The sequence below is a fragment of the Alternaria metachromatica genome (assembly GCF_023757995.1).
Source record: "Alternaria metachromatica strain BMP 0045 chromosome Unknown scaffold_5, whole genome shotgun sequence".
Classification (NCBI taxonomy): Eukaryota; Fungi; Ascomycota; class Dothideomycetes; order Pleosporales; family Pleosporaceae; genus Alternaria; species Alternaria metachromatica.
This window is the reverse complement of record NW_026055496.1, coordinates 435,590-455,235: the sequence shown is the minus strand read 5'-3', so window position 1 is coordinate 455,235 and position 19,646 is coordinate 435,590. Positions and strand designations below refer to the sequence as shown.

The 19,646-nt window shown below is 53.3% G+C and overlaps 10 protein-coding genes across 10 annotated transcripts; 4 read left to right on the top strand and 6 right to left on the bottom strand.

The window, feature by feature from the left end:
• Window positions 1-213: 213 nt before the first annotated feature.
• On the bottom strand, window positions 214-1,464 carry J4E83_003088 (uncharacterized protein; the record flags this gene model as incomplete). Its single annotated transcript, XM_049330028.1, has 2 exons — window positions 214-1,393; window positions 1,460-1,464. 2 exons carry the CDS (start codon window positions 1,462-1,464, stop codon window positions 214-216), a joined length of 1,185 nt encoding a protein of 394 aa, XP_049190524.1.
• A 517-nt stretch (window positions 1,465-1,981) lies between these two features.
• Window positions 1,982-2,830, bottom strand: J4E83_003087 (uncharacterized protein; the record flags this gene model as incomplete). Its single annotated transcript, XM_049330027.1, has 3 exons — window positions 1,982-2,365; window positions 2,419-2,624; window positions 2,677-2,830. 3 exons carry the CDS (start codon window positions 2,828-2,830, stop codon window positions 1,982-1,984), a joined length of 744 nt encoding a protein of 247 aa, XP_049190523.1.
• A 708-nt stretch (window positions 2,831-3,538) lies between these two features.
• Window positions 3,539-5,537, bottom strand: J4E83_003086 (uncharacterized protein; the record flags this gene model as incomplete). Its single annotated transcript, XM_049330026.1, has 7 exons — window positions 3,539-4,671; window positions 4,723-5,007; window positions 5,057-5,149; window positions 5,215-5,220; window positions 5,274-5,318; window positions 5,370-5,423; window positions 5,534-5,537. The coding sequence occupies 7 exons, from the start codon at window positions 5,535-5,537 to the stop codon at window positions 3,539-3,541; spliced, it is 1,620 nt and encodes a 539-aa protein (XP_049190522.1).
• Window positions 5,538-5,821: 284 nt separating this feature from the next.
• J4E83_003085 (uncharacterized protein) lies at window positions 5,822-6,673 on the top strand (the record flags this gene model as incomplete). The annotated part of the gene is made up of 2 exons (XM_049330025.1): window positions 5,822-5,903; window positions 6,036-6,673. 2 exons carry the CDS (start codon window positions 5,822-5,824, stop codon window positions 6,671-6,673), a joined length of 720 nt encoding a protein of 239 aa, XP_049190521.1.
• Window positions 6,674-7,869: 1,196 nt separating this feature from the next.
• On the bottom strand, window positions 7,870-8,952 carry J4E83_003084 (uncharacterized protein; the record flags this gene model as incomplete). The annotated part of the gene is made up of 2 exons (XM_049330024.1): window positions 7,870-8,665; window positions 8,720-8,952. 2 exons carry the CDS (start codon window positions 8,950-8,952, stop codon window positions 7,870-7,872), a joined length of 1,029 nt encoding a protein of 342 aa, XP_049190520.1.
• A 1,721-nt stretch (window positions 8,953-10,673) lies between these two features.
• On the top strand, window positions 10,674-12,129 carry J4E83_003083 (uncharacterized protein; the record flags this gene model as incomplete). Its single annotated transcript, XM_049330023.1, has 4 exons — window positions 10,674-10,853; window positions 10,902-11,062; window positions 11,115-11,460; window positions 11,518-12,129. 4 exons carry the CDS (start codon window positions 10,674-10,676, stop codon window positions 12,127-12,129), a joined length of 1,299 nt encoding a protein of 432 aa, XP_049190519.1.
• A 2,516-nt stretch (window positions 12,130-14,645) lies between these two features.
• On the bottom strand, window positions 14,646-15,557 carry J4E83_003082 (uncharacterized protein; the record flags this gene model as incomplete). Its single annotated transcript, XM_049330022.1, has 3 exons — window positions 14,646-14,937; window positions 14,990-15,426; window positions 15,486-15,557. The coding sequence occupies 3 exons, from the start codon at window positions 15,555-15,557 to the stop codon at window positions 14,646-14,648; spliced, it is 801 nt and encodes a 266-aa protein (XP_049190518.1).
• A 756-nt stretch (window positions 15,558-16,313) lies between these two features.
• Window positions 16,314-17,200, top strand: J4E83_003081 (uncharacterized protein; the record flags this gene model as incomplete). The annotated part of the gene is made up of 5 exons (XM_049330021.1): window positions 16,314-16,439; window positions 16,492-16,527; window positions 16,585-16,692; window positions 16,743-16,790; window positions 16,841-17,200. 5 exons carry the CDS (start codon window positions 16,314-16,316, stop codon window positions 17,198-17,200), a joined length of 678 nt encoding a protein of 225 aa, XP_049190517.1.
• A 511-nt stretch (window positions 17,201-17,711) lies between these two features.
• Window positions 17,712-18,308, top strand: J4E83_003080 (uncharacterized protein; the record flags this gene model as incomplete). Its single annotated transcript, XM_049330020.1, has 1 exon — window positions 17,712-18,308. One exon carries the CDS (start codon window positions 17,712-17,714, stop codon window positions 18,306-18,308), a length of 597 nt encoding a protein of 198 aa, XP_049190516.1.
• Window positions 18,309-18,713: 405 nt separating this feature from the next.
• Window positions 18,714-19,378, bottom strand: J4E83_003079 (uncharacterized protein; the record flags this gene model as incomplete). The annotated part of the gene is made up of 3 exons (XM_049330019.1): window positions 18,714-18,773; window positions 18,830-19,112; window positions 19,170-19,378. 3 exons carry the CDS (start codon window positions 19,376-19,378, stop codon window positions 18,714-18,716), a joined length of 552 nt encoding a protein of 183 aa, XP_049190515.1.
• Between the last annotated feature and the right edge of the window lie 268 nt (window positions 19,379-19,646).

The window sequence follows — 19,646 nt, the reverse complement described above, 5'->3', positions numbered from 1 at the left end:
GAGACGGTGGGGCTCATAAGTGAACTGAAAGAGTGCTAAAGACATGAGGAGATGGAGAGATGGGTACTGTATCATAGTGTAAGCGTGCTCATATCGAACGTTTCTTCATGCTTGCGATACTACTTCCGACTGCACCTACGCTTTTCAATGCTACCAAAACCCCTGCACCTAGTCTTCGAACCTCTATATTGTACAAGATATCTCCCCCACCATCTAACTCATCAGCCCATGAACCTGCTCTCCACTCAAAGTAGCCTTGGCAGCAGGTCTCTTCCCAGCCGCTTTCTTAGACGTAGGCGCACTCGTCCTCCTTCCACCTGCCGAAGGCCTACTAGCACCCGTACTTCCACCGCCCCTCTGCGCCTCAACAGCAGCTTCATGTTCAATCTTACTGACCGCCCTCGTAATCGCCATACTATATCCACCGATCCACTCACTCCAACTCTGTTTACCATCGCTGTTATCCACGGCAACCTCCATCGTCGAACTCATGCTTCTCTTTGGCTTCGGCGTGGTTGTAGAAGAAGATTTCGAAGCGGGGACTTTTGTAGTTCTGCTGCTAGACTGCTGTTGTGGTGAAGAGGCGTTGTTCTCGGTAGCGCGTACAGCAGCGGCGGCGCGACGTTGCTCGAGGAAAGAACGCGCTACGTTTTGGGCGGCGGAGACGCCTGATTTTATCGTCTTTACGTCTTCGAGGTTGACGTTGGCCGGGATGGGGATGCGGTAGCTTCCTGATAGGGTGACTTGTCTCTCTGTACCTGCTCTTGCTCCGGGTGCATCCCTGTCGATCTCCTCGACGTATTCTGTTCCTCGACTTGTGGCGCCTTTGCTGCGAGGATTGAATTGTTCCAGATCCTGTCGTGCCACTTCCAACTCCCCCTCGAGACGCACGAGTTCTTCGTCTGCTTCCTCCTCTTCGTCGTCGGCAATTTCCTGGACCCGGGAATCGCTTTCATTGGCCGTTGTACTAAGTGTGGGAACCTGCGCTGTAGACGAGGCTTTTCGCCCTTTTCCTCGTCGGCGAGGGGAGCGGCCAGGCCGCGAGTCGGGTATCGCACCGGCTTTGTAGAGCTCTTCTACTTTGGCTTCCAAGCCTCTGACGCGAGACTTAAGCGCTTCGAGTTCGGAGGGCGATGGTACATTTGCCGTCGTTTTACTTGCAGTAGTAGACTTTGCTGCATCTGTAGATGTTGATGTGGGCTCCTTATTCAGCTTCCTGGGTTTCTTTTTCGGTGTCTTCGCTGCCGGCGCGGTAACGTCATCTGTGCCTGGTGTTGCTGCAGGCTTCTTTGCTGACGATGCTGAAGCCTTCGCTGCGGGCTCTTTTGGTAATACGACTCCGCCTGCGGACCCTGCTCTTCCCTGTTCAGTCTGGCTTGAAGTAGCAGCCTTCCTGGATCGTGCCTGCTTAGCTGGCGTTGCAGGTGTCGCATTGGGCCCCGGTGATGATGGCTTCGACGCCATTGTGTAAAGATGTCCCCTCTAGTCGAGCCCAGAGATGATATGTGCCAAACCCCTAACAACGCGCGTCGTGTCTATAGTACGCTTCCGCTCGGTTTGTATAATGACGAAATGGGGGCAACACCCATGGACGTGTCGATTTCCTAGCTCAACTAATTGGAATGAAACACTATATGCATCGCAAGACACGAAAAGGAAAGTGATAGCGTAGGCGATCGCCGCCAAAGCAAGATATCGAAGTTGGACACAGGCCGAGCACATCTGACGTATTGTGGCGCACGTACCGGGATCCTGCGTCGTGAACCCTGTTCGCGGCACGTCAACGGCGATCGACTAGACGTTAGCATCGCTGCACCACATGCAAGGGAAAGGACCAGACATTTTTAGCGGGTTTCTTTCTCCTAGCCTGCTACAATGGGCGCAATCGAAGCACAATGCTACTGTATCAATAGTCCAGAAGACTACATTACCCTGGAGTCCATCAGGTCTGCGGTCTCGTGCGTTGTTGTAGACTGCAACATCATGTAACAGGAAGTCTACTGACAAATGCCAAGAACTCGCAGCCGTCAGGCAAGTCTCCAAACGGCCACCTTATCCCATCTTCCTTGATAACATTCAGCGCAGCCAGGGGCTCAGCGTGATCAACCCAGAATGCAGTGTCAGCGCAGCAAACAGCGCCTGTCCGATCACCCTGATCAAACAAGGAGCCCGTAGGTTTAGCCATCTTGACGTAAGGAACTGGCGAGGACTTCATAATGGCGGGTACAAGCTCTTTAATCCCGCTCAAATCCACCTTCTCGATTCCATGTCCGAAGGCTCGCAGAGCAGCACGGATAGTAGCAGGATGAGAAGAGAGAATTCCGAAACTGTGGTCGTGCTTGTTTTCGCGCAAATGAGACAAGATCTGCAAGGTTTAGTGAATGCTGGCGAAGGTCAATAAGTTGTGTGAAGACAAACCTTTGTTGCCAGCCCGTTGCGCCTGAAATCCCGACCGACACATAGTTGAGTGATCCAGCCAATTTTGCGTCCCTCATAGCCCCAGAAAGTTGCAAAGGCGTGTCCTACAAGTTTGCTGTCGACCGTAGCGCGCACCAGAACGCTGTCAGTTCCCGAAGCAAGGGACTGCTCACGAAGACGGTTTTTGGACATCTTCACGGGGCGTCCTACACAAACATTAGCATTGTGTTCATCAGCGAGAGTAAATACTGTACATACCTGGCTTGCAGAATTGACCAAATGTGCCCATTTTCTCTTCAGCAAGAGGACCCCAGATCCCATAGTTAGAGGAAAAGAGCTCAGCCGCCTGGGCGATCATCTCTTCCGAGACATCATGGCCCTGAATCTTCTCGATGACAATAGTGCCAGGCATAGTGTGGATGATTGTTGTTTGCTAATTCCAAGATTGTAGTTATAACAAGGCAGGATGACCACGACCAAAGAATAGATTTCCTAGTCTCAACTCGAACCATGGTCTGCATGCTTGAACCCTTGACAACGGCCCACCCCTGTCAGACCCTCATACGAACTCTATATACACATCACAGTAATGAACCGCATTATCGCAAACGTGCGTCAGAAATTGGAGTGTAGATACTTTCGAAACTCTTGTTGCAGCTAAATACATGCCAGCGCATACCATCCCTCTAGTCCCCTAATACAGATCCACCAAAGAGAGCTTGGCTGGACCACGACAACAGACACTGATGGCGAGAGGAGATGATCGAAAATGTGGCATATCCTATATTTACCGAATGTGGAAGGTCTAGGAGGGCGACCAATACTTTTTGGAAACGAGCAGCGCCAAGGAACGGCATCGTGAAGGGGGCATGCAGAAAGAAGCTCGTAAAACGTCCCAAGTCCAGCCACGGACGCCTTGCAAATCACGCTCGGATGAACAGGGCTGTCGAAAGGACGATGATTGTGCAGTGATGCAACAACATGGGAAAACCGCCGAACAAAAACAGCTGTGATAAACAGCAAAGCCCAGAAACACGAAGGACGCCACCACGCCGTCGAATATGCGTTGCGTTCATCCCAGATACAGCATCGGGGCTAGTCTCAATATTGATACGTCCACCTAAGACGCGATGGCGCGGGCCGGGGCACCTCCGCCCCCTCGGCGGTTGTTCTTAACGTTCTTGGTGGGCTTGGTGACAGTGCTCCAGCCATCGTCGTCCATGACCTCGGTAGTAGTGCCTTCAGGGGCCGCAGCTGTGCTGGACTTCCGCCTCCATGAGCCTTGTTCAGCCTTCGGTGGGTCGCGAGTGACTTCTTGCGGCTTGACGTCCTTGTCGTGTACAATCTCTCCCTCGGCATCCTCATCCTGGCCGGCAGAGTTACCCTCGTCCACCCGTTGGAGGATCTCGAAGTTGGACTTGGGCTTCTCCTCGCTATCATTCTCCTCCTTCTTTGTCGGCGTTGGCTGTGCTGAGTCCTTGGGCGCTGGCTTCTCAGCGGCTTCCTTGGCCTTCTTCTCCTCGCGTGCCTTGTCATCAGCTTCCTTCTTCTGGCGCAAAGCAAGTTGCCTCTTCTCCTCGATCTCTTTCTCACGAGCAGCGGTGTCGATGGGTCGGGCGGCACCGAATGGGTTGGGCTTGTCCGAAGGAGTGGACGCGTCTTGAGCTGGTTGAGCCTCAGAGACGGTTCGCTTGGCCAGGTTCAAGCGAGGGCGGCCGGCGGGTGCAGCGGCCTGCGGTGCCGGTGATGATGGCGTGCTAGCGTCGGGTGTGGATGTTGGCGACTTGATAGGCGCATCGGGGCGCATCTTGGATCGCCACTGGTTGTCATTGTCTGCCGCAGTAGGCTGCCTCTCAAATTGCGGTCGCTCCTGGAACTCACGGCGGGGCCCACGAGAGCCCTCAGTGCCTTGACCCTCGCCCCAGGCGGGGGACTGTCGGCGGCCCTCGCGGGGACCTCCTTCGAAGCCACCTCGAGTGCGGCCGCCTTCGCTGGGAGGAGGTGCAGCGGATGGAGAAAGGGGTCCTCGACGTTCCCAGTTGCCAAAGTCGCGGGGCTTTCCGTCGCTCTCGAATGGAGGTGGGCGGCGACGCTCACCACGCTCGCTGCCGGCGTCAGATCCTGCGTCGAAAGCGCGGTCACGGCCCGAGCCGAAGCCGCCGCGTCCGGAGCTGCTGCGCTGGCCAGGTAGATCAGGGAGGGGTCCCTTTCGGGTCCAGTCTGTGATGACGCGGGCTTCTTCGCGGTCCTTGGCTGTGACTTGTCAGTAATAGTTTGAGTGCATCCTGTAGACACATGACGTACGGGGTTCAGCGACGCTGACACGGATATTCCTGCCCTGGAAAGATGTGCCAGACAAGTCAAGCGCCTTCTTCAGTCCATCAACGCTGCCAAATTCGACGTAGCCAAAACCCTTGGGCTTTCGGTCCAGTTTGTCCTCGACGATGCGCACGTTGGTGACCTCGCAGTCGGCGAAGAAGTCGGTCACGTCGCCCTCGGTGGCATCGAAGGAGAGGTTGCCCAGGTGGGCGGTGTACGGGGGCTTGGAGGGCATGGGGAGCGCCTCGCGAGTTGCGAATCCACGGTCGGCTGGGGAGTTGTTAGTATATGCGAATGCGTGCAAGTGTGCTCTCCTCACCGTAGCTGCCAGCGCGGTCAGCACCGAAGCCGCTGCCGCCGCCAGAGCCAAAGGTAGGCCTGTCGCCGCCATAGCCAGAGCTTCTACCGGCACCTGAAAAAGTGTAAGTATTCCGTCATGTGTATGTTCGCGCTGCGACAGTTGGTGGGGTGTATTACCGGCTCCTGCAAACGTTAGTACACCGGGCCACTCCCTAAGCAGAATGCGTGTCACTCACCAGGCATTGGCGCGTCCTCCATTTCGTCGGCCCATGATCCTAGCGCTGCTACATGTCAGTCGTCTGCGCGCTCGGGGGCAGGTAGGCGGGGCGTACATTGGTCATTTAGGAATTCTCCCAGGCCCATGGTCTGTTGCTTCTTCTTGGGCGCTACAACACATCGTCAGCCATGGCTTCTTGTTTTGGGCGCGGTACAGAGCGGGGCAAAAAAGCCGGCTCGAGTGACGCCTGCAATTTGCGTGCGCACCACGACGACGTACCCATGATTGCGGTTTGGCAGACTGTGCGCGAGTGGATTCGGCGCGCTGTCTGATTCGGGTCTGAAGAGCGGTCTCTTGCTCTCGGGTGTGGTCTTGGTGGTTGCGGGGTCTGTGGTTGAAGCGTGTGTGGGGTGAGTTCTTGAGACTTTCCCGAACGGAAATCTTAAGCTCAGGCTGTGCGTTCGTTGGGCCTCGCTTAGTCAGCGCCTTTGCTTTTCCAACGGCGGCGAACCTTGCATTGTCATTACCCGAATCTGGTCCACGACCTTCAGCCCCCATGAAAGAGCGATGAAAGCCAAACATGACCCAGAACAGGTCACGCAGCCCCTCGAGGTTGCCCGGCAAGCACTCTACATTGGTGGAGCCTCAGGTACGCACATGGTCTTTTCACCACTCCACGTAGTCTCGCTTCATTGTAGTCGTGCACTTCCATTTCACTTCTGCATAATCGTTGTCTTGTCAGCTTCTTCTCAGCTCACGAATTTTGCCTAACCTGGTCCAGCCGTCCCTGGCACTGTGATTGGTGCCTTCTACGGTACTATCCGCACGCAAACTCCGGTTCTCTTCTCCATCGTGTCAGGAGCGCAATGGTTCGCCATTGGCAGCACGTTCTGGGGCATCCGCACGTCAGTCCTCAACCACGCTGGCTTACTCAACTGGTGGAACCTCACTCGCGGGGCACCCGTCTATCCTCGCACCGACCTTAACCCAACCACGTCTGACAAGGTTCGCGCGTCAGCCCTTGCTGGTGGACTGACTGGATTCAACCTCGGCCTCCTCTTTCGCGGCCCTCGGAATGTCATCCCTGGTACCATCATGTTCACTCTGTTCGGCTGGGCAGGACAACATGGGTACAATTACCTCGACGCCAAAAACTCCAGCGAAATCCAGGAACGAGCGAGAGGTGAAGCAAAGCCCAAGGAGAACTTCATGCAAAAAATTGCAAAGAGCAAGTGGAGTCCTATGCAAGTCTTGACCGATGACGACTACGAGAACATGATGCAGGAAAAGCTTCTTCGGGTGGAGGCCCAGATCGCGGTAATTGACGACAAGATTGATGCATTGAAGAAGCAAGCGTTCGAGTTGGAGACGCAGCGGAAGATGAAGGAAATGCAAGAGCAGGGACAAACTACCAAGTGAGACGATGTCTTTCTAGCCATGCTTGTCGTAAACGTGATACCTGGGATGCGTTATGTAAGATATGTTCCATTTCTCTTTCTTGGTGAATTCCTATTATCTTTCCTTTCCTTTGCGCAATAGGTGATCTTGCTCTGTGTTATCATCATTTCACCGAACACTTGTCTTACTCATCGTTCCATTTCTGATCTTGACCCTCATTATCATCATACATGTGCGCTTGGTCGTCTAGTTCTGCTCCTTCATTATGCGAACTCATCGGCTTCAAGTTGTGGCTCGAGTGTAGAAGGTCATCACAGCTCGGAGTCGCGCCACAAGTGAGTTCATACACGTCAAAGGCCTCATAGCTAACGCTTAGTACCTCCACAGTAACTACGCATTACCATTACTTTTGGATACACGACGTAGCCTCCGCCCTTTGCCCGAGACTCCACAGTAGTGATAGACCTTCCCTCTGGAAAACGGCCATTGAGCACTGCGAGCGCCTCCCCCAAGCTCGTCATCACTCTCACCACCATCACTCTCGCTTCCCGCCGGCGCCCCGACCCTCCGCCACCGCACAACAAACACCCAAAATGCAAACGCGCACGCAGCGCTCTCACCAGGCATCCACGCGCTCGCCTGCAAACCCGCCTTCACCCCACACTCCACACCATCTCCCCCTATACATAGCACTTAAATCCCCAATCTTCCATCAACAAGCCGCCTTGGCTGAAGTTCGAGAGGAACGACCAAAGACAGGAGCCCGCAACCACAATATTAACGGCTTCCGAATGGTTAATCGGTCCAGACCCAACTCACCCAAGGTGCCTTGTTCGATTCTCTAGTCTGCCTTTAGGAACATGTGGACCCTTGAAGGATACAACAGACAACAATGTCCAGAAACGAAAAACCAGCAATGGTTAGACGTCGTCTTCTATCTTCGGATAGAAGATGCTTTTTTGCTCTTTTTTGCAACGTTGTTTTCACTATGTTCTACTTTCTGCTCTGCGTGTATATTTTACTTACATGCAAGGCATCTAGCATTCTCTACACAAATCTGCGTTACGCAAAAGCTAGAGAAAGAAAGAGAGGTGTAAGATAGCTAAGAAGAGCTTGCTTTACAGCGACAGCAGTTTGTAAGAGGCTTGAGATAAATGCAGAGAAGCTTTACTTTTGCATCTCTTTGCGGAATGTACACATGGCTAACGCGACATACTCTACTGCTTGACGTCAATTGGCTTACCGCCCTGCTCTCCACTCTTCAAACAACTCTCCAAGATCTCCAGATCTTTCAACGCCTCCTCAGGACTCTGCATCTCGTTCCTCTTTCCTTGCTCTAGACTCTTTGCCCAAGCCTTGATCTCCTGGTTCACGCCGTTGCCCTCATCGGGAAACTCCTTCGTCTCTGGGTCTTTACCATCCTTGGTGATGGTGACCTTGCCACGAGCAACGTGAACTGAGCCCTTCTCGCAGGCAACCAGGTACTCAGAGCCAGTGTCAGTTGTGCCAAAGCAAATGGACAGAGTACCAGAAGCATCGTTGTCCAGCTGCATAGTGGCGTTGAGTGTGTCGACAGGCGGAAGGTGCTCCTGAAGCTGCGCGGTGAATGCGCTGACCTTCTTGATCTTTCGGCCTCCACCTTGTAGCAAAAGACGCGTCGCCGCTACGAAGTGCACGCCGCCGTCAAGCACGAAGCCGCCCTGGTGATCCGGCTTCTTGCGCCATTCCGTCTCGTAGTACTTGCTGCCCGCCGACACCATGGCAGCAACGCGTACACGGAAGGTAAGGATGCGGCCCAGAGAAGCGACCTGCTCAGAACCCCAGACGTAGGAGTCGATGAAGCGGAAGTTTTCGGCTACGGTGTAGACGGCAGAGGTGTTGGAGGAGTTTTGTGTCCATGAGAGCAGTTCGCGTGCGGTCTCCAGATCCTTCGCGATGGGCTTCTCCGCAAAGACATGTTTGCCAGCTGCGAGAGCTTTCTTGATGTAGTCTGGCTGGGCAAGGATCGGTAGTCTGAGTTGCGACACGTTAGCAACTCATGTTCTGTACTCTAGCCAATATACTTACGCAATGACTACGCCTTTTACATCGTCCCTCTTCAGTAGGTCTTCAAACTTCTTGCCATCTTGGTCGTCACTGTAAAGTTCGACGTCGGACAGCTTCTCGGATAGAGCTTTTGCCGATTTGAGTGATCGTGAGTAAACCGCTTTTAGGCTCAATGAAGGGGTATCTTGGATGGCGGGCAAGTGTTCTTCTTTGGCGAAGATGCCGCTTCCGATGATAGCTACGCCGATAGACATCTTGATGGAGATTCCGCAAGTTGATGGCACAGGAGTTCTTGGAAGGTCTTGTACAGCTCACTCCCCTCGAGATATGTAGTCCCAATAACGGCTGTACTGCGGCTAAATGGCAATTGTAGCGGAGGAAATAGTAATTTCTTCCAATAGTAATCGTTTCCAATAGCATCTACGCCATGACCCGTCGCGGGGTACATGTCGCTGCCCCACGATGGCGATGACGTCGGGCACCATACCATAAATGGTCAAGGGCGATCAGCTCCACGGGTTGCCGACTTTGTCGCAGTCGGCCTTCCATCAACATCGACATCGTACAACGCCCATCGCACATCTATTAAGCTTCCTGTCCGGCATGATCGACGCGACTTTCATGCATACCATGTCGCGCATTGGACACGCGATCATCACGCGTCTTGTCTTCGGCAGTTGAAGCGAAACGTGAAGAGCGCTCAACATTCGCGCATGAACGCGTGTGCTATGCTGATGACAGTCACAGAGGGCAGCCTGGATTACTGAGAGTCGTCGCAATGCTTACAGAAGATTTGTGCATTCACACCCAACGCGCAACATGCCAACGATTGTATCATCTGTTCCAGGGTCAGGCACCCCACGCGCCATCGGATCTACCTGTCTACCTCCACCTCCCGATAACATAAAACGGCCCCAACAAGACAGCACGGTGGCCCACCATGTCATCACATCACCGCGTGGATATGCTTGTGATGGTGTCTTGGCAGATGTCAATGTCCAGAGCAACTGGTAATGGCTGAGACGCGTCCACAACTAACTATCAACGGCTGCATCGATAGATATGCTGCCAATCAGGCATGATTTCCGCATGTATTCGGACACTGGGGTTTTCTATGACCGCGGATTTTGCTTTCAGTTGGGCCTATATATCTATGGGAAGTTCCGACATACTGAAACACGTCGCGTTGGACGTCGCGTTCGGCTAGCCCTCATCTGGCTTCGGCAGTCGAGCCCATGCAAGGCGTCGATCGACGAGCATGGTTGGTATATCGCTTTGTCTCAAACGCTTCAGCGTAGTTTCGTTAGTATCAGGCTACCCTTGATGCCTCGAGCCCTATCGCAATGCGGTCATAAGAGAGGTTGGCCCAAGGCACTCATCGTTCAGAGCTGGCCTAGCTGTCCTACTGCTGCTGCTTCATTCATTATACATTTTTATTACTCTTTCTCAACGCAGCGCGTTCGAAAAGACTGCCGGCAGTCAGCTACATTCCTTCCATTCTCGATACCATTCTTTCACTTTCGCGTTCGCAGACCTAGGTACCACCAAGATGGGTTTCGGTATTCTAGAAGACCGCCATATGGCAGCTCCTCCGGGAACATCTACCATCAACGACTCTGAACCTGCCCGTAGGATACATCCGTCGGAACAGTAACACGGTGTCACTAATCCCTGTTCAGTAGACTCAAAGGTTGACTTTAGCGACGTCAAGCGCGATGGGGATGTTATCTTGCAGCCACAGCCTTCGGATAGTCCCAACGACCCGCTCAACTGGTGAGAGATTATGAAATTCCTGTCACGATACATTGTCTCACGCGTGGCAGGTCACCAAAGAGGAAGGAATGCATCATGGTTCTGCTCGCTTTCAGTTCCGGTGTAACAACAGCGTAAGCATCGAAGACACTCCATTGTTTCCACAAGCTGAGTCTCTGCCAGTCTCGGACCCATGGTGACACCCGCTCTCCCACTCATCGCCATGAAGTACAACGTTAGCATCGACATGGTATCGAGTCTGATCATTGGCTTTCTCGCCTTCTGGATTGGTTTCACCACGTTCTTCACAGCTGCCGGAGCGAACATCTGGGGCAAGCGACCCTTCTTCATCATTTCTACCGTCATCCTTCTTGCAACGAACGTGTGGGGATTCTTCACCAGGGTATGTATCGAAAGATGAGCTAACAGGTTCTTCGTTGACATAAAGCAGTCCTTCGTCTCTCTTGCTGTCATGCGAGTTGTACAGGGTATCGCATCAGCACCCCTCGAGACACTTGTCACCTCCACAGTATCAGACATGTACTTTGTCCACCAAAGAGGTACCAGGATTGCAGTCTGGGGCTGCATGCTAGCCTCCGGTGTGCTTCTCGGGTAAGTTTCTCTCCACCCCTTCTAACGCACCCGCGGACTGACCCAATCTTAGTCAGACAATCGCCGGTGCTATCATTCAGAACGTTTCTTTCGAGGCAACGTTCGGCATCTCTGCACTGATCTTCATCCCGATCCTCTTCGGCATGTACTTTTTCGTCGTCGAGACCACCTACTATGGCGCCCGTCCTACTACGGACAAGCTTGCCGTCAATGAGAAGCACAAGTCCGTATCCTCCGTTTTTGAACTCGAAGAGGAGAGAGAGTCATACCACAGCCAGCTGGCGCTCTTCCGTGGCCGCTTGTCGCAAGAATCATTTTGGAAGAACGCTTGGAAGCCTGTGCCACTCATCGCATTCCCCGCAGTGCTCTTCAGCACTATCGTGTATGGATCGTACTTTGTGAGTAGTTCATCAGGTTTCTGCGAGACATGTGCTGACTGTTCTTTTTCCTTCTAGACATGGCTGCTCACCATTTCCGTCCTCTCCGTCAACATCTTCTCCGCGCCACCGTACTCGCTGAACCCAGCACAAGTCGGTCTTACCAACCTACCTCTCCTCGTTGTCGCACTTATCGGCTCGCCCCTGTCCGGCTGGACAGCCGATGCTCTTGCGAAGTTCATGGCCCGCCGCAACAAGGGTGTCTTCGAGCCTGAATTCCGCCTGACTCTCATGGTACCTGCCGTCATCTTCGCCACGATCGGTTTTCTCGGCTTTGGTATGAGTACTTCTGCTGGCTACCCCATCGTTTGGCCCTTGGTATTCATGTCGATTCACTCGCTCTCCGTGCCGTTCGCGTCGACAGCCAGTCTTACCTACGTCATTGACTGCCACCCCAAAGATGCAAACCAGGCTTTCGTCACCATCAACTTCACAAAGGCGGTGTTCACCTTTATCGCGACAACCTATGCGAACGGCATCATGGCCAACATCGGACCACGCGCGGTGTTTGACGGGATCACGGTCATCAACTTGGGAATCTGTGCGCTTACCATTCCGGCGTATGTGTTTGGCAAGAGGTTCAGGAGTTTGGTGGCGCGGAGCTCATTTGGTAAGAAGATCTCTGGATGAGAGCTTGGGCCGTGCGTCTTCTATTGTAACGATAAGGCATGAGCTCAAAGGGATGGTGATGACATATGTAGTTTCATGAATACACACAGTCGTTATAGATCTGAATTATCACAAATCCATCCTATCCATGATAAAACACAGAAAGCTTTGTGCCACGTGAGTGAGCTGGTCCGCGCTGGCTTGATTGCAGGAGCAGGTTCAGATTGTAGGAGTTAACACTATGACTTTGAACCCGTACTCAATTTCGTGATGAACTGAAGGCAAAATGTTGGCGAAAACCCGAGAGAAGGTATGATGCAGTAAGTAAACTTTTGTATTTGAAGAGAATTCTTTGGTATCATGAATCTAGACATAATGTAACCACACCCGTACGCCGTTGACAACTTCTGTAGTGCCCTGTGCCAAACATCCCACGATCTCTTCGTGAGTGAGCACATGCGTCCCGCGCTTGGTGCAAGTCGTTGCATGATAATTTTGGTCTTGCGATACATCCAAGCGGTTCTCTGCGCTCTGCGTCGTCTCTACTGACGGCGCGTTATAGTGGCACAGGTCTTCGCGTCTCGGCGTTCATGTCGCATCAAGGTCCGTCTGCTAGACAAAAGCAAGTGACCTGCTGTCGACTGTGACGTCCTTGGAGTCACATGTCGGGCGAGCGTTATTCGCTGAAAATGAATAGTAAAGCGACGCATCATCAGTTCGTCACTCGTCTCGCACCGCCATCCATCTCCCTAGCCCCTGGTCTTTGCGACAGCATCTGTGCCATGGACTGCGACGCATTTGAGGCTGACGAAGTTGCGTATCTGGGGCTTAGTGGTGATGTCAGACTGGCTCGTCGTGATGTCGAGATGTTGATGGATGATGGAGATGATGAGGTTGCGTTCTTGAGGAAGACACGCGCAGGTGGGAATTGGCTGACTGGCGGCATTGTGATTGTGTATGTGAGCTGTATTGTTGGTCTGATGTGGTATGCTCGAGGATGAAACGTGATGATCGTTCGGTGGCAGTAAGAGCAGGGCTTGTTGTTTGATGTCGTCGATACGATGGCACGATGTGTAGTAACCGGATGTTGGATGTCTCTTCTCAGCTGATGGAATGTCTGTTATAAGCAAAAAGCGTAGCAAGAGCAGCAACCACTCATCTTATATCCATCCACGAATCCAAATTGACTCACCCAACTAGACCCACACTAACTCTCTACCCTCGGAGTCACAAGCAACTCGCCCATCCACGCAAGCCTCTAGCGCGCGTGCCCCCCAAACCCGCCCGTGCCGTGACATGTGAAGCCCTTCCCGTTTCGAGCCATGATCACCCCACGGCATCGTGAGCATCACGTCTTGCACATGCGGATCCGGACCCAATCGGCGGATAATTCTCGTTCCAAAGGAGACGACTACGATCAACGCAGACTAAACGACATGCACGCGATCGTGGGTTGCGTCCAACTCATCTAGCTCCCGTTACCCCGGGTGGGTTTTCCGTGTGCGACTACGGTGCTTTGAGCAATTTGTCTTTTCCCCCGGTTTGCGCGAGCCGACCCTCCACCTCCACCCCCCAAACGCCCGGAAAAGCAAAAAAGGGCCGAGAGGCGCATCGCATTGCGCATTGTACTTGCAGCTTACACACCTACACAATTCGAGAAGCAGCCAAGGTGCCGAGGCGTGTGATGGTAGTTGGTGCGTGTTTGAACTTTGTATGGTGCTCGTGTGTGTGCTTGTTTGGAGATGGGAGGCTGCGACACGTCATGCACGGAGCCTAAAGTGCGGGGTGGGCCTCCGCGAACACTGGCTAGGGCGAAGCAACGGCGTCTGGTTTGACGGCCACAGAGCTTCTAGCATGCTTCCACCGAATGTTTGGACAAGTTTTAGCCTGAGATGAAAGATACGACGCGAGGTAGATCACCGACGTCGGAGGATCTCCCGTGAGTCTGGATACGAGAGATGTTGTTTTGAGCGGAGTAAGTTTAGATGGCATGTACGACACTGGCATGGAGATCGCGATGCGGGGCAGCTGATGGATCACAGGTAACCTCAGCGAACGGTGTAATACATGCTCTGCTCTACAACGTTTCTTTTGCGGCTTGCACTAGCGCGAATATATATGCGTTGTGCACATGTATACTGCGGGTGTAACTGCAAAGCAATGCATGCGAGAAGCCAGACTCCGCGGATATTGAGAAATCAGCCCGACATGTGAGCCCAGTCTCGTCATTGTTGCGGTGTAACGGTGTTCCAAGGCTGCATCCACGACAGCACGTTCAGGCGGATGTCTGGCACGTCGTAGTCAGAGAAATGACATTTCTTTTCATATCGTACAAGGTCGGCCAACTTTTAGACGTCGCGATATAGTACATCCAACTCATTATCCAAGCCTTCTGCATCCGCAGCATTAACGTATCTTGCAGCGCACAACTGCGCCCAGGTATCCGAACATGCAAGCATATCCACACGGCACGCATGCTGACATGCCGTTCGTATTATCCAATTGTCCCAAAGAATCCAAAGTTGAGTTCAGGGGATCTAAGCTCGGCCGCTGCGGACGCGCTTGGCTTCGGGGCGCTGAAGGTGCGAGGCTGGGATCCAGCTCTCATCGTAGGCCTTTGCGCCGGAAGTGACAGCAGGACCATCAGCACCAACGACGGCAACCTGATCGGCGGGGTCGACCTTCTTGCTCTGGCCCGAAGACGCCTTAGCACGCTCACCACCCTTGCCGCGGCCCTTCTTCTGCGGGAAGAAGGTGGAGATCCAGGTGTTGTAGATGAAGTACACGGTTCCACCGAAGGCGCCAAGGAGGACGAGGTACAGGAAGATGCTAGAGAGAAGTAAGTACATGTGTCCAGGCTGAGTGGTGGATTGCTACGTACATCTGGGGGTCGAAGAAGCTAGTGGGCGCCTCAACAATGCTGACAGTTTCGTTGTAGACCGGGACAGTGATGAGGTTGTTCTTGCTGTCCTTCAGCACAGTCACGAGCTGGAGGCGGAGATTCTGGGGGTGCATCTCCGTCGTGAAGCTGTAGGGAATCGTCTCGTTGGCGCCAGCGGGGATCTGGATGGAGTAGCGCTGGCGAGTGAGGTTGCGAAGGATCTGAGATTCTCCCTTGATCTCCTGGATCAACGAGCCACCGACAATGGTGACACCGACGGGGGTTGGCTCATTGTTGACCACAGACAGACGCGCCTGGGTGGCCTGGCCGTTGACGAGCTTGACGCCGAAGATCTCAGACTGGGGGAAAGAGACGGAAACGGCGACGTTGAGGTTGGGCGTTTGCGGCTCGTCTACTGCTTGTTGCACCTTCTCAGCCTGGAGACGCGACCATTAGCCATCTGATGTCATGCTGCGTCAGAAAGTTTGGAGCTTACCGCGGGCTCAGCATAGGTGCCGAGAGCTCGGAGAGAGAGCAGGAGCAGAGATGAAAACTTCCAATTGACCATGATGAAGACGACACGAGACGGGGAGAGGGATGAGAGGAGGAGGGACGGCGTGTGGGAACAGATGGGGTAATTCGAACGTGGCTTCTGGGAAGTGACGTCCGGGCGCAGCTGCCTCTTGGCGTCGGAGGACGGAACTAGAGCCGCGGCAATGCTCGGCGACACCGTCTCTCCACCTCCTTCCCTACAACGAAGATGGTGAACAGGTGCACTGCAGCCTACATCATTATGAACACGACATGTCGCAAAACCTGAGCGCAATGTAGACTTCTAGGTCATGTTATTCCTATCATCCTTGCGTCAAGATGAGCTATCGCCTGACACTCTCTGTGGCTGGCCCCTTCCAAGTATAGACTGTTCCCTGGTACGCGCCATATCGCGTTGTACATGGCATCCACGCCGCAAATGTCGCTCCTTCTATTTCAAACCCAGCGGCACCCATGGTTCTGCAGTTTGCTATAATTGCATATACACCGCCTTGGAGTGGCTGCCCGCCGGCGTTGCGCATGGCTGCATACCGTTAAAAGCCAGACTGGCTGTCTTCACTGCCCAGTGATGTTTTATGTCACCGCAATAACTCACCTTCACTTGCGGTTTCCTATTCGGGCTTGAAAAATCTATACTAACCGCAGAAAGAGCGCTCGACCCTCCTGAACCTGCTTTCTCTCCGCCTTCTCTCATACACGTAAATCGCAGTCATTCGATTATCTATCATTCAGTCACACACCCTGTTCGCCGATCGCCTGCGCCCTTTGCGATATGTCGCCTTCGCTCAGCGGCCTTGGCCTGGCTTCACCGGGCCCCTCCGACGCCGATTTAGCAGACTTTACCAGACGCTTCGAGCAATTCCAGCTGTACGAGGATGAAAAGGCCAAGTTCATGACCGTAAGTGCACTGTAACTGTCACTATCACGCAGTCGTGACTGATGCGCAACAGGAGATGAAAAATCGGTATGAATATATGCACCAACAGGTAAGCTCTGACTGTGCGAAAGACGTGTGGGGCATGTACTGATTTCGTATGCTACAGTACCAGATATTGGCCACCGAACGCGACCGCGATCGCAACTGGATCCTCGCATGGCAAAATGAGAAGCAGCAATACGAGAGGTCGCACCGGAACCTGCAGCGGAATATGGTAATCCCATCCAGCCACACATCGCTTTGGAGCTGACTTGGACGTGACAGGCTGAGAATCCATTTGTTATGGTACTGATTGACGGCGACGGCATGATTGTGAGCTTCACGTACTACGAGTTGAGTGCAGTCTGCTGACTACATACAAGTTTAGTGACGACTTCCTCCGCGAGGGAGAGCAAGGTGGCCGCCGGGCTGCTGTCCAATTGTTCGCCGATATCCACGAGTATATCGAGAATGAGTGCCAAGATATCCCATTTGGTTACCGCATCGCCTGCCGCATCTATGCGAACGTTCGGGGGCTGGGCGACGTGCTCGTACGCAGGGGGATTTATGAAGACATCATCGAGTTCGAGGACTTCGTGCGTGGTTTCACGCGGGGAAAGACATTGTTCGACTTTATCGACGTCGGTGCGGGAAAAGATCGCGCTGACGAGAAGATCATCGGTGAGTACCACTGTCCTACTACATCTCCAGCCCCATGTATTCCGCAAAACCCACTATCCTAAGCTATTTCCGAGTCTAGACGTCCATGTAGGCTTCTGACCGTACTGACAATCTTAGAATTATTCAAATTATACTCCCAAGATTATCATTGCCGTCGGATCTTCTTCGGGTGCTCACACGATAATGGCTACGCGCGAACGCTTGAGCAGTGCTCTGATCGCCTTCAGGTGACAAACAAGGTGGTTCTCCTTGAGGGTGTTCCATTTGAGAAGGTACGTGACTGACTCGCGCGAGCCATGAATCCACGAACACTCGTACAGCCCGGACGCTAACCTCACCTCTCTGTAGGAACTCGTCGGCCTGCCGTACCAAACGAAGAAGTTTCCAGGTCTCTTCAGGGAGACCAAGCTCGTGGTTTGGGGATCTGGACCTACATACGCCGCCAGTACATACGCCAACGGCCTTCCACCAGCATTTGTTCCGGGCAGGATCGACTCGAACGATAGTTCTAAGGCGTCTGTAGCTTCGACCGGTCTCCCAAGCCGGTTCCCAGCCCCATCGAAGTCTCCCATCATGGATAGTCCTTTGCCAAACCGAGCGACAATGATGGCTTTGCCTAGAACGCCTTCAACATCAACACTGGCTTCGGACAGTACGTTCCCGGCACTCAAGCCAGATCCACCAGCGCCGTTGCTGAACTGGGCCGCTAAGGCCGCTGCTCCGCCGCCACCCGTTACAGAGACCCCAGTGTACAAGCCCGCGAACCGCGAAGAAGTCATCGCACGTAACCGCGCCGGCCAACGCGTCGATCCGCCGTGTAAGGACTACGATAAAGCTGAGGTGGACCGCATGAAGAAGATCAAATTGTGCAACGTTCATTTCCTTCGAGCCGAATGCCCCTACGACACCAAATGCACCCATCTCCACGCGTACAAACCTACCAGCGACGAGTTGGCTACCCTCCGTCTTGTTGCCCGCATGGCACCTTGCAGCAACGGCAGTGTTTGTCAGGATATTAGGTGTATCTATGGCCACCGCTGCCCAGCACCGCCCAACAAGATTCACTACGCCAAGGGCACGAAGAGCTGTATTTTCGGCGAGTCTTGCAAGTTCCCAGCGAGCTTGCATGATATCGACACTAATGTCGTCAAGACCCTGGTCGTTCGCTAGATGGGGGAGTACGGAGGTCTGTATGACAAAGTCGCCGATGGGAGATGGCTTGGTAGAATCTCAGACATTAGCAACTTTTAATGTATCCTGAATCAAGTTGCCACTCATGAACACCCCGCAGTCTACATTGGTGTCAGCAACGGAAGTTCGCAAACTCTTGATGCAATGTAGGCTTCAGGGTCAAAATATTTTGAATTCGGGCATGGTGTTCAGGGCCAACATTGCCATATTCATTGCCTCTTCCACTCGTCAAACTCTTCATTGAGATGTTGTTTCAATGCCGCAAACTTATTCTTAAAGTTTTTCCCACATCGCCAGCATTTCATATCCCAGCTAGGCCAATCCCCAGGATGAAACCTCTTACTATCTTCTTCCAGGGGGAACTCTTCTAATTGGACAAGAAAACTACTGTTGAAGCTCAAATAGTGCTTCTTGTGTTTCATCCAGTCTGAATGCATGTCCCGGCTGAAGATATGGATGTGTAGATGGTTCATCGAGGGGTGGGTATGTACGCCTACTACGATATCTTTAGACCAGTCGCGGCCGGGTGGGAGCAGTGCTGTGCGCTCCTCGGGTGGAGGTGGCGGGTCAGGAGAGCTCATCATTGTCTCGAAAGCCTCATTGTATGGTTTATCTGAAGCGCTGAAGTCGCCATATTGACGTCGGAGTTCGTATGCGGCGAGCTCTCTGAGACGGACGGCGCGTTTTCGTACTTCGGCGAGGAAGGCTGGGTCTGTGGAGAGAGCTTGGAGTGGGTGTTGATCGTAGTGGACCTGTTTCCGCGGGATGAGTAGAAGATGTACACTTGTTGGTCGTCAGCGCGCTAGTTCTCCTCAGCTATCCAATACCATGGGCACATACCTCGCCTTGGGGTACTTGTCGGTTATCACGACAAAGTCATCGTCGTACTCCAGTATCTTGTTCTCTGGGTTCGTCTCCGGGCTCTCGATATAGACGCCCAGCCCATTCCGTCCGTCCCAGCGCCTAGCTGTCTTGGCAGCCTTCTGTGTCGTACTTGGACCGTCTGCGGCGGAAACGATGGGTGATTTTGGTTTCTTCGACTGCGTCATGAGTTCTGTGACTGCACCGTGAGTTAAGGTTGCGCGTTGAGATTGTTGAAGGCATGCGATGAGACGTACATGCATTGGGGCGCTTCGAAGAGGCAGGGTCGATTGCGGGCTGAGCTTGATTTGCCGTCTCCCTGCCTGCTATCTCTTTGTCCGTAATGGCATCGTGGGTATCCGTCATGTTTGGGCGGCCCGTCATTGTCGATTTGTTGTCGCGTTTGGGTTTGCGAAAAGATCTCGTATGCTTGTTCGAGGTTTGTATGATAGGGGC